The 12,420-nt window shown below is 38.5% G+C and overlaps 1 protein-coding gene across 1 annotated transcript in view; it reads left to right on the top strand.

The window, feature by feature from the left end:
* The window catches only part of LOC137501060 (venom allergen 5-like), an 86,155-nt gene that overhangs the window by 42,517 nt on the left and 31,218 nt on the right, over positions 1-12,420 (top strand). Inside the window, exon 4 of the mRNA XM_068227949.1 lies at positions 7,186-7,267. Coding sequence (XP_068084050.1) covers positions 7,186-7,267 — 82 coding nt within the window. The remainder of the gene's footprint in view (positions 1-7,185; positions 7,268-12,420) is intronic.

The following is a 12,420-nucleotide window of genomic DNA, read 5'->3' as shown; positions in this document are numbered from 1 at the left end:
TGCTGAAACATGCATCACCCCAAACACGTGTTCAGAAGGAACTAACAACAACTTGATCCGAGGGGATCTTACGTTACGTCGTCCCGAAGAAACAAAACTGCGAAATGCAGTAAAACGTTAATTCATTATGCACTTAGAAGAAATGCAAAACACTGAAGTTAAAGGAAAGTGATAAGTCACTTGAAAATGTTCTTATTAAACCGACTTTCAGGTCATACATTGTTATGTCGTTAAGTTTATTAACATACAAGTCCACATCCAAACAAAGTAAAGGAAATGTTTCCAATTTTTATGACTACGACTACCATCACAAATCTGTCTACCTACAATTGTCCCATTAAACTAAAAGTAATCAGTAGATCCGCGTCTCGCCTAATATAAAGTTCATCATCATCTGTTTACCCTCCAGGTTCGGCTTTTCCCTCGGACTCAGCGAGGGATCCCACCTCTACCGCCTCAAGGGCAGTGTCGTGGAGCTTCAGACTCTTGGTCGGGAGATACAACTAGGGAGAATGACCAGTACCTCGCCCAGGCGGCTTCACCTGCTATGCTGAACAGGGGCCTTGTGGAGGGATGGGAAGAGTGGAAGGGATACACAAGGAAGAGGGAAGGAAGCGGCCGTGGCCTTAAGTTAGGTACAATCCCGGCATTCGCCTGGAGGAGAAGAGGGAAACCACGGAAAACCATTTCCAGGATGGCTGAGGTGGGAATCGAACCCACCTCTACTCAGTTGACCTCCCGAGGCTGAGTGGACCGCGTTCCAGCCCTCGTACCACTTTTCAAATTTTCGTGGCAGAGCAGGGAATCGAACCCGGACCCTCGGGGGTGGCAGCTAATCACGCTAACCACTACACCACAGAGGCGGACTAATATAAAGTTAAATAACGAAATTCAAAATAAAATATATTAAGAGCTGACGAATCGAAACCGCCTTTGTAGCGTAAATCCTACATAAATCAACTAAGTGTCAGCACACTGCACTATCATAGATACCGGACATACGAACAATATATCTAAAGTAAAGAAAGCATAAAATTAGAAAAATGAATGTTCATCGAACTTCAACTTCAACACGTGCGGCTAAGCAGTAATGATCATCTCCATTACCTAGGCCTCCACGTGGTTCAACCCTCACATTAATGCCACTGCTGATGCAACGGTATTATGGGAACACCTTCTGGCTAGTAAGAATTATGCCGAAACATGGCCTTGATAATACCTCTTAACACACTTCACATTCGCCTTCACTACTGCAGACACTAACATCGTTCAAGTCGATTCGCAAAAATGACTAACCTATGACTTGACTATATACAGACGACGCCCGAATCCTGTCGTTGAGCCTATGTAGTGTCCCCGACGTAGTCAGTCAGCGAATACGAGGCACCCCAGGAGTGCTCAGTTCGATGGCTGTAGGCTTATAAAAATAAATGAATGTGGCAGGATTAACATAGGGTTCATCGAATAAGCATGTTCAAGGTATAGAACAAATATGACACTTTTATTGAATTAAATGAAATATTAGCCATCCTGAAGTCTGTAATTATGACTATGATCACTATTTTATGTAATTTAATATGGCTCTTGATGTAACAAACTCAAGTGCAAACAAATGGGATGGTACACGGCAGTTGTTTTCCCTAATATTCTAACAGAGTATTTTACATTGTTAATCTTCTTTATCGTCTTTAAAGTCATTAAATTATTAATTTAAAGTTGAATTAAAAATTGTTATTCAAAAAATGAGGTCTGGGCCAAGCCTTCCTCGAACAATCTGGAAAAAATGCAGTAATTGTAAGAACGAGTATAATAAAGAAATATCCAAGATTCAATAAGTTAACAGTTGTAGCAAAATAAAATTTACATTCGTTATATCAACAATTTTGTAGTTATAAAATGAAAAGTTGAATTTGCCTTTGTTTTCTCTAAGTTAATCCGAGACGTCGGATATATTTGTTCACGTCGTCTCACATCTCTTTTCGTGAGAATTAATACTGAGCTTTAAGCATCTGATCAATAATTGAACAAAATAAAACGCCTTCTGAGGTTACGAACATTCATAAATGGAGAGAATATCATCCATGTGGAAATCCCGTCCACTATCAATCGATAATATCAAAGTGTCACACATTATCAGAACAAAACACATAGAAAATAATTCTCTAACTACTAGCAAATTACTACATCTACAGCTAACTACTGAAATTATCAAGAAGACTGTAATTATCAAGAAGAAAATATCTACAATATTTACATGTCGACGAGTGTCGATCAACTATATCATCTCCTGTTAACAGATTTATTACGTTCCAACAAGATCGAGTTACCTCGTGAGAGCGAAATATTGCATTAACGAATGAACTTGCCTAGTCACGAATCAAATATTATTGAGATATTTTATCGAAGATCTGTTCTTCAGACCTAAGGCCTTCGCGAACATTCACCTGTACCTTCAACTTGAAATTATTAAATTACTTGAGCAAAATTGGGATATTCTCACGAATTAAGAAGTGCATCGATTAACATGGACTTTCATTTTCTTCATCTGAAGACACTAATATTAGACTACACTGCGTTCGTCTCGAATAATCCATATTCACATTACAACCTAATCAACATCAGGCGTAATAATATTACAACATTAACATGTGAAAAACTCAGTTTCACGAAGATTCATATCATGCGCAACTATTCCACATACTTTACATGTACAGTGTACCACAATGACGGCTCTAACTTGTCGCATCCTAATATCAAATATGTGTAGCCACGAAATATAAGAACCTACCATCGTCCTACAAATACATAATATCCACTTAAATGTGTCTCGATGATTAATTAATCCAATTAATTATCACATGCCACAATGCACATATTCTCATTAAATTCATACATAGAATTCAGACTTAATATCCCGATGACACGTTATCTCAAACACGAGGTACAAGTAAAAGTTCCATTTCAAGGAAAATATTGAAAATATTGACAAAATATCCTTTCATTAAATCCATCGGACATAAATTAACTCATATTCGTAACGAAATTCACTCAATAAGCAAAGATGGTTTCGATAACACATGGATAACTCTGTCAGAACCCTCGCTGTCAAATTCATGGCCACATGGTCATTAAGCAATCGCATGTGCTAATTTTACGACATATCCGAGCGAAGGATACAACCATAAAAATGTGTCAAAATAAATTACTAAGAAGAAAGAAAGAATAGAACAAAACTACATAGAACAGATATAAATGAGACGTAATCGACTTAAGGAGATATCTTCACGTCTGGAAGTCTGGATTCTCCATCAGCCATTCTAGGATGAAAGAATCTGCATCCCGACGCCGCCGACGGTGGTCGATGGTTTAGAACTTCATGGTGAAGCACAGGTAATCCATAATACGAAGTTCCGTCCTCTTCTGGAAATGATCAAGTCCAGGTCCTCCACGTTCACTCGTGAGAAAGCTGAAACTTACACAAAGTGCTTTAGAATAAACTCCAAACACACACGTAACTGTATTTTGGAAATGACACGTACTTAAGGGATTAATATCTGCACATTCGACGTCTGATCACAGCACTGTTCTACGTTGTAGACAATTATCAGAAGTGTAGAGCACAGGAGTGAAACCCCTATTCCTGACGAGAATATTCACGATGTTCTACGTTGAAAATCTTGCTGGCAAGGACTCTGAGCGACTGAAGATGATAGTTCGGGAACACGTCAGTATGTGAGAGTGAGTACTCTTATCACATGACTTAAATATCGTGTCTGGTGCTCATGCACGGAAGTAAAGTCAATTTAGATACTGAATTCTTCTACCGTATGAATATATAATTTTATCACCATTTTAGCCAAAAGGTCGTGTAAATTAGTTCAAAAATTTTAGTTTTTAATTTATATAATCTAAACGTGCTATTATTCATCCAGTTTATTTTAATTTAATCCATGAGCATTCCGTAATTATGCATGTCACGCCACCAAAGATATTATAAATATTTCATTCATATCGTTCCTCGCAATTACAAGTGACGCGCGCTAGCAACTTCTTTTCTCTCGCCAACCATCATTTTTTAATTTTATTTTGTTTGTCGACCAGCCACCCTCTTCACGTCAAAAAAGCTTGTTCTCGTCCACGAGCCAAGGTCGCCCACACTCCCTCTCGCCGACAAGCGAACACAAGCCACACACCAACACCTGTACAGTCAGCTGTGACCTAATTACGGCCACAGTAGTGTCTATACATCCGTATATTTATATAATACGCGCAGCATCCTAAATCTATCGTTGAGCCTACATTAGGATGTCTACACATCATTTACCCTATCAGACGAAATCGAAACTTCAAACACAATCCCCGATATTGAAATCTAATCCTCGTTGAAACTCTAACACAATGGAATAAAATTCGCTACAGAATGAACTCGAACCTGGAAATATAACTATCTCCATTTCTTGCAATAAAGCGTGAAATCGAAATTAAACAACATGTCCGAATAGTTCAATCCATTCCACATTTACAGTCACAACACATGCAGCGAAGTTCGCTAAATAAAAATAAATTCAACTCTCGTTTAATTTTACATAATATGACGGAAAACAGTAATCAACACCATCACGAGATCCGCAGCATAACTCGACTGTGAGGCTCCAAATGGCCTATCATCTCACCGTTCCAAACATTTATTGCCGTGAACTGTCCATTGAAGTAGCTTTCCAGCAATCTACTGAAGCTAAACTCTTATTCTAATAACATTCATTTCTCACACCCGCAATGTTTGTAGTCAGCGGTAATTTCGTCTCGTAAATATACAGATTAGAGTTCACTTTACAATAATCAAGTATTACCTTGACCGTGTGTCAGAATATATTTTATTCGTGAGGTCGAATATCACAAAAAATACACTATGCCGGTACTGCATGGAATCATTACTTGGATTTAATTGCCAAGACCTACGGTCTCATATAAAGAAGTAACCATGGGAGAACATTGACTTGTAATTAAAATAGGCGTTACAACGCTCTCACTCGGGTTTTGACCACTATTAAATTAGTCAACTGTTCTGGATTGTTTACAGGACATCGTCATCCTACACAGCCTGTCTCAGAAATATTACCTCTTCACATACACCCTGTCACACAAATTTCTCTCCGTCGAAAAACCGGGCCTATTTTCCTCAGCCTTTTGTTCATTATACATCACTCATAAAATACAGGCTTACTGTGCCTTTAACATCTTCCTAACTATTCTCATAGTATTCCATTTCCATTACAATCCATTTCTTCCTGTTCGAAACTTTTCAAATATACGTAATCCCATGATAAAAAACTTTAGAAGGATCTCAAAATCGACTTCTTTACGTTTTTCTGACCTCAACAGCAAAACACCATGCCGTGATTTCCTGTGTCACAAATACACGGTGTCACAAACCAAAATTAAATGTTAATGTTCTCTGACTTCAGTGGATTTCGGTATAAATCGCAAATCTCACTTGACATTACTGCTGAACACATAATTTCTAATTTATAATTTTATCCCGATGTCAATATTATTTATTATTATTTATTAATTTGATATCTGACTTTATCACGCTCACCACGATTATTTTATCGTTATCATTATTGTAACTTGTATCAGCCTGAACATATTTCATTGATTTTCACATTACAATATTTAAAACTTCACCTATTACATTTTTCTTACATATATTTAAGCGCATTTCAGAGTTTCGCGAACTGACGTGAATAGTAGACATATCGCCTCAACATTTTCCTATACATTATTTTACACACGACATACAGTAATTTGATGGGACAAGCATGTACAAGTCTAACTACCAAACGTGAAATTCAAATTAGACAGACCTGGTACTGCGTCGTAGTTTCCGACGCCATCCTGGCTACATTTGTGCCAGAATGCACCACACACTTAGCCCTTCATATTTGGAGAGCACATTTTTCCCCTGACTTATGATTACACAAATTCTACACTTCAATTGCTCTAACACGTAAATAATGAATTATTCTATACACACACCAACTGTACAAGCGCATCGTTTCTCGGCGAAGACCTAACTCTCCGTGAGGACTTTCCTCGCTTTCACCCTCTTGTTATGCCAGGTGCTCACAAGGTATGAGACTTGAAGCTTATCTCGGTTAGTCTACGGCTCCCTTCACTGACTACAAAGACACACAGTAATTTAATGATAGCTATATATGCATTCGCAGTTTTCATTTGAGAATTTCAGGGATTCTATGCCAATTCAACTAAATATTTTATCTCGAGCCAGATAACTCAATAAATGTCACAAGTTTATTTGAAGAAACATTTCAAGGCTTCTACTTGTTATTAACGCAACGCAGGTCCACCCTCGCAAACAACGACCAAGTGGGTGTGGCTACTGTCGATAAGTGGGGATACTTATAGCTTTTGAAGGGACGCGTTCCTGGTCGTGATGTATTGTGGTGTAATCGAAAAATTTCATAACCACTGGACCGATTTCTTAGAGACTGACCCCAACATTTCCGCCTTATTTCTAAGCCATGATGGTGTTGTTTGCTGATTTTTTCCGTGCCTGTAACGGGCGTAATTAATTAATTTCGTGTAGATGGTTTCGCGCGCATTTGGATTGCGTGGCCTTAGCACGTATATCTAATCTGCCAGTATGGATGCCAAGTTTTCTCCAGGCCTAATTAAATATATTTCCACCCTATGGATCTTAATTTCAGTAACTATTTCTTAAAATTCTTAATTATTTATTTCTTGGTTAATTATACTGCCGAAATTTCTCGCAATGAAGTTTTATTATGTAGAAGTTAATTATTTATTACTCGAAGTCAATTGAAGTGTTCCGAGCTCGCTCGAATGGGTGGCTCGCTCACTCCCACGGTGAGTTGTGATGTCACAGAATGTAAGATGAGCTTGCAATAAAGAATTATTGTGGTTGCGCTAGTAGTTGCGACTTGTAGTTGCAATTTTCTAGTTGCAATATTTAGCAGGGTAGAATTATGGTTCAGTATTACAGTATATCAAGCCTACTAAACAGTCCACAGGAAGGAATCGTTTATAGACATTGTATCCGCAAAACAATGGTGACAGCAGTGATCTTCACTTACAGATAACTCACTCACAGTGTTTTGTACTGAAAATTAAGTAACATTGTGTGTGGTTGTATGTTTTCAGACATGGGATGACGGTCTCGCTGAAGTAGCTCAACGCTGGGCAGATCAGTGCGATTATGGTCACGACTCCTGCAGAAATGACCGTAACTATTAATTAATAGTAATTAAAGAAAATGGTATTATAAATGTCTTATTTGTGGCCTATAGCACCGTAGTAAGTTTTAAATTTTGAAGACATTTCTGAGCATACAAGGTAGGGGTCCCCAGACTACGAAAAACATAACATTAAGCAATTTCTGAAATGTTGCCGAACGTTGAAGGGCTAAAGGGCCCAGAAGGATTTCAGATTGTGAGTCATGGGTAGCTCTATCAAACCAAAATGGAAATTTCCAAAAATCACTTCCGGCCTAAATGTAATTCCGGAAGATCTGCATAAAATCGCTTGTTTCTTAAATCATTTTTAAAAATTCAAATCCTAGCCAAATTGACTTATTTACATAATATTTTCTGTAATGTGTTCGTTTTGTTCAATATACGTAGGCTTTATTTTTGAATTTTTAATAATGTTCAAATTGAATGTAAGCAGTTTTCACCCAGAGAACCAACCAGTCGTGGTGTAAACATGAGCATGTGGTTGGCTTAACGTTTCTTTGTTAGTGCTGCAGCGGGACACCTACGCGGAGACATGAAACTAGTTCGTTAGCCACATCACGGCTAATCTGATACTACATGCTAAATGTCCGAAATATATTTCCTCATATAATTTAAGTCAGAAAATATACAAAAGTCATTTGTTTTCATTGCAATTTAATATAAACAAGCATTTCAAATTGAAGAGTGCCAGGGACGCATGCGCTCATGCTTGACCCGCCATTCCTTAAGCTGTGAGCTCGGGAAGCAAGCAGATACAGTGAGTAAGTGAGTGAGTGAGTGACGGTAACATTACTTGTTCTTGTGCAATATGGACCACCGAGCTGAGTTCGTTAATCATCGCAAAGGAAAACCTTTGAAAAGTGGCGAGGAGACAATTGTATTGAAAGTGTTTCATGAATTTTGTGAGAAATATCCTACTTTAGCTTTAAAGGAGATTGTGCAGTTGACATCCGAGTTCACTGGTGTTTCGGAGTGGAGCATTAATTCTGCGTGCAGCGAACTACTGCATCAAGGATTGGTAACAACACCTGGGAAATCGGTGCCAGAAACCTGTGTTAGAGATTCAGTGCGATGAATTTGTTAGAAGTGCTGTGCGGCATAAAGTACGGTACATCAGTTCTTCGAGAGAAACGAACAGCCAACAGTGGAAAAAGTAATGGATTTTGTGAATGATGATCCCAAACTACCCGATCCTAAAAGAACAACATTTTACAATCTTCTTCCGGAAATAGGTTTCGAATTTGTTAAAAGAAATAGGCAAAACTTTATGTTTGATCGCGAAGACATACTGCTTTGGCGGAGGGTGGATTTTGTGAATGATGATCCCAAACTACCCGATCCTAAAAGAACAACATTTTCAAATCTTCTTCCGGAAATAGGTTTCGAATTTGTTGAAAGAAGTAGGCAAAACCTTGTTTTTGATCGCGAAGACATACTGCTTTGGCGGAGGGATTATTTGAGAAGAATTCGTGCATTTAGGCAAGCTGGGCGAAAACTGTATTATTTGGATGAGACATGGGTGAACGAAGGACATACCACTTCCAGAGTGTGGGTAGATACAAACATAAAGAGTAAGAAACAGGCATTCAAAGAGGGATTAAGTACAGGTCTAAAAAATCTGACAGGAAAGGGACGACAACTGATTTTATTGCAGATAGGAAGTGAAGATGGGTTTTTAGAGGGTGGAGAATTTATGATGGAATCAAAGAAAACGAGTGATTTTCATGAGGAGATGACGGGTGAAGTTTTAACTGCACGGTGTAAGAAAATTTTACCTCTGCTCGAACCGAGCAATGTGATTGTTATGGACAATGCGTCACATCACAGTATTAAGTTAGATGTTATTCCAGACAGATCGTGGCGTAAAGATGACACTGTTGAGTGGACGGAGGCAAAAGGTCTTACCTACGAGAAAGATATAGTGAAAGATGAACTACTCCGAGTTATAAAGACTCACAGTGTGACGAAAACGTATGACAGGTTTGTTATTGACACACTGGCAGAGGAAGCAGGTCATACGGTGTTGAGACTTCCTCCTTATCATCGTGTTTTGAACCTGATTGAGTTGGTGTGGAGCTAGGTGAAGGGGCATGTTGCACGCAATAATAAAACCTTCAAACTGGCAGAAGTCAGGAAATTAATTAATGCAGCTCTGGTGAACGTTACCGCTGAAATGTGCCAAGCTTTTATTCACCACGTGGTGGCAGAAGAGCAGACATTCTGGAATTGGACGGTGTGTCGATATAACTGTGGACCGTCCGCTCATTACTGTCAAAGACACGAGCAGTAGTGATGAAGAGGTGAGAGAGGAATCCTGATTCCACTTTATCGCAGAACAGTCTCCAAGAGATTCTTTTTGCTCTCCGCATCTCTGAGTTATACTCAGCGAGTTTCCTATGATATACTGTACCGTACCCAGGGGTAGGAATTCTCTGGGACGATGCTTCCATTTTCTGACTAAACATCCGACTAAGCTCCAGTGAGTAGAGAGTGGGTTAGGTTGTCTCGTGTAGTCTAAAAGTCGAAGTTTAAACTTATCTCTAAGTATCATGACCGGAATAATGGTGTTTTATATCGAATGAGAAATACTGATATGGGGAAAGGTAGGTTTATTGCACAAAATAATCCGAACCATTCTAATATCCGCAAAGTAAAAATCAAATTATAAAGGCCCAAAACCGGCACCAAAATGAAATTAAATCCAACAAATTACCATGTTAAAATATACAACAGATAATATCAACGCAAACAAAATCAGAACATGAAAATTTAAATTCAAATAACAAAATTAATTACTGAAAAGTTTCATTATGAATCAACGTGATAGTCCAAAGTTCTTGTAACATCGTCGCATGATCACAAATTAACGGACTTATTTAATTTGGGAGGATTGCCTTGATAAGTGCAACTACACGTGACCTAATTCCGTAAGTAGTGGGACAAGGCTTTGCGAAACACGATGAAATACTAGTGGCATTTCCCTACTCTATATTTACAACAATCATAACGGAATAAAATAGTCAAAGTATTTATACTGGATCAGGTTCGTGAAAAACGTACATACTACACTGACTCGACATGTGAAATGCGGTTCACCAAAGATCTAGTCGGAACTAGAATAACCTTAATCATCAACTTGGCACTCGGACTGTTTCCCGTTAACAACAAGACATCGTACAAAAATCACAATGAACCCCACAAATACACAATCCTGTAAAAGAAACAAATAACGTAATTCAATATGCACAAGGAAAGCAATGGACAACACTGCCGTTCATCATACTGCATTGGAACGCAGGATAGCACCCTTCGTAAACTCCAGATTTTCTGCTTGGCAATCAGCTTTAAAGAATACTAAAAGAAGACTACTCTCGGAACTTGGTCACTGTTTTGACTGGGTTACAGCACTGAAGCTACTCTTCGCTTCACAACTAAGCTGTAATTCTGGCTGTTAAAGTGACCTTCATAGCGAGCTAATATTTCCACAACCACTCGTAAACTCGCATTCAGACGTACATACTCCCGGCATGCTAGCATATTTCTCAACACATATGTAATAATCTCTTGGCCTGACAATTCCTTCATGGTATCTCTAATTCTCAATAATATTTCTCAACAAAATCCCAGGCCGTTTCTCGCTTCACATATTTCTCATAATATTTCCAGGCACGCATACTGCCCGCATCATTGACTTCACATATATTTCAACATGTACTAAATCTACATATATATCCTGTATTTTCATCAGCCCTTTCATTATAAATCAGGGTTCGATTCCTTGCCTAACCATTGTCCAAACCAGTTTCCAATCCATTTTAAAAGATCCTATTGTAATTCAACGATGTATATGCAGCTCCACACGCCACACGTCTTACAGCACCTGGAATTCATTCAAGCAAATAACCTATCTGTCGCTAATCTCATTATAACAATTAAATAACAATTTCGTCTCGACGCTGCGAGCGTGTGACTCTGGATGTTGATGATTTCAGTTGTCTAATCCTTCTAACTATATCGAAAATAACACAGGAATAACCTTAAACTAAATAACATGTATTAGTTCACACAAATCAAAATCAAAATAAAACCTGTCATTTCCCTCGTTTGCCCATCTACCTAATTATAAAGTAATAGAAAGAAAAATAAAACATGCAACCCAAAGTGCGAGTGTGTGACTCTGGATGTTGATTATTTCAGCTGTCTAATCCTTCTAACTATATAAAAAATAACACAGGAATAACCTTAAATTAAATAACATGCATATTTCACACAAATAAAAATCAAAATAAAACCTGTCATCTCCCGCGGTTTCCCATCTAGCTAATTATAAAGTAATAGAAAGAAAAAACATGCAACCCAATCCTGTCCATATTTACAATAACATACATATAAAATGTACTCATGCCATCTAGCTGAAATTAAACTAAAGGAAACCCCTAATCTAAGCCCTACTATTATTTAACGTATTTCACACAGCATGCCACTTAAATATTACATGCAACTTGTCTTGGCAACTCCCTGTAAATCTTTAGCGAGTTACATACTCGCTGGCTTGAAGCGTTACTCCATGGCTAACACACTTTGCAAACGAGGATACAATCTTCTATCTTCAATGGATGATGCCATCTTCTTGAAGCTGGTTCCTGTATAACAGCAACACACACATTACTGGTCAGTTTCTCTTCACCGCTCTTTGTGCACGTTGTACCGGAATAAACCCACTGTCGGCTGTAATGGAAAGCCAACTTGTGCAAACAACCTATTCAGCATCAAAAGTAAATGTTAAGGGTTGAATCACTGAATATAGGAGCGGCCCGCAAATCGAATCCAACAGTTTCTCGCGAAACGCGACCGGCCCGATGGTAATGCACGGAAAAGCGTCTCTCGATCGATGACCAGACTGCGGCGGAAATTACAGTTTGTCTCATAGAAGCACGAGTTTGTGCCATAGCGTACTTGGCTGGTTATTATACACAGTTTAAACAACACTATTCACAAGAAAAATTGCACTGTCTTGGGACGGTACGACTGTACAAAGCTAAAATTCTGCACACGTGGCAGCAACTACGCGTCCTTCGAACACTGAAATTTCACACTGATGTTCGCTACTCAACGGCACACAGCAAAAAGAGAAGGCTCCATC

This window comes from Anabrus simplex, chromosome 5, assembly GCF_040414725.1.
Source record: "Anabrus simplex isolate iqAnaSimp1 chromosome 5, ASM4041472v1, whole genome shotgun sequence".
In the NCBI taxonomy this organism is placed as follows: Eukaryota; Metazoa; Arthropoda; class Insecta; order Orthoptera; family Tettigoniidae; genus Anabrus; species Anabrus simplex.
This window is presented reverse-complemented; position numbering and strand designations above follow the sequence as displayed.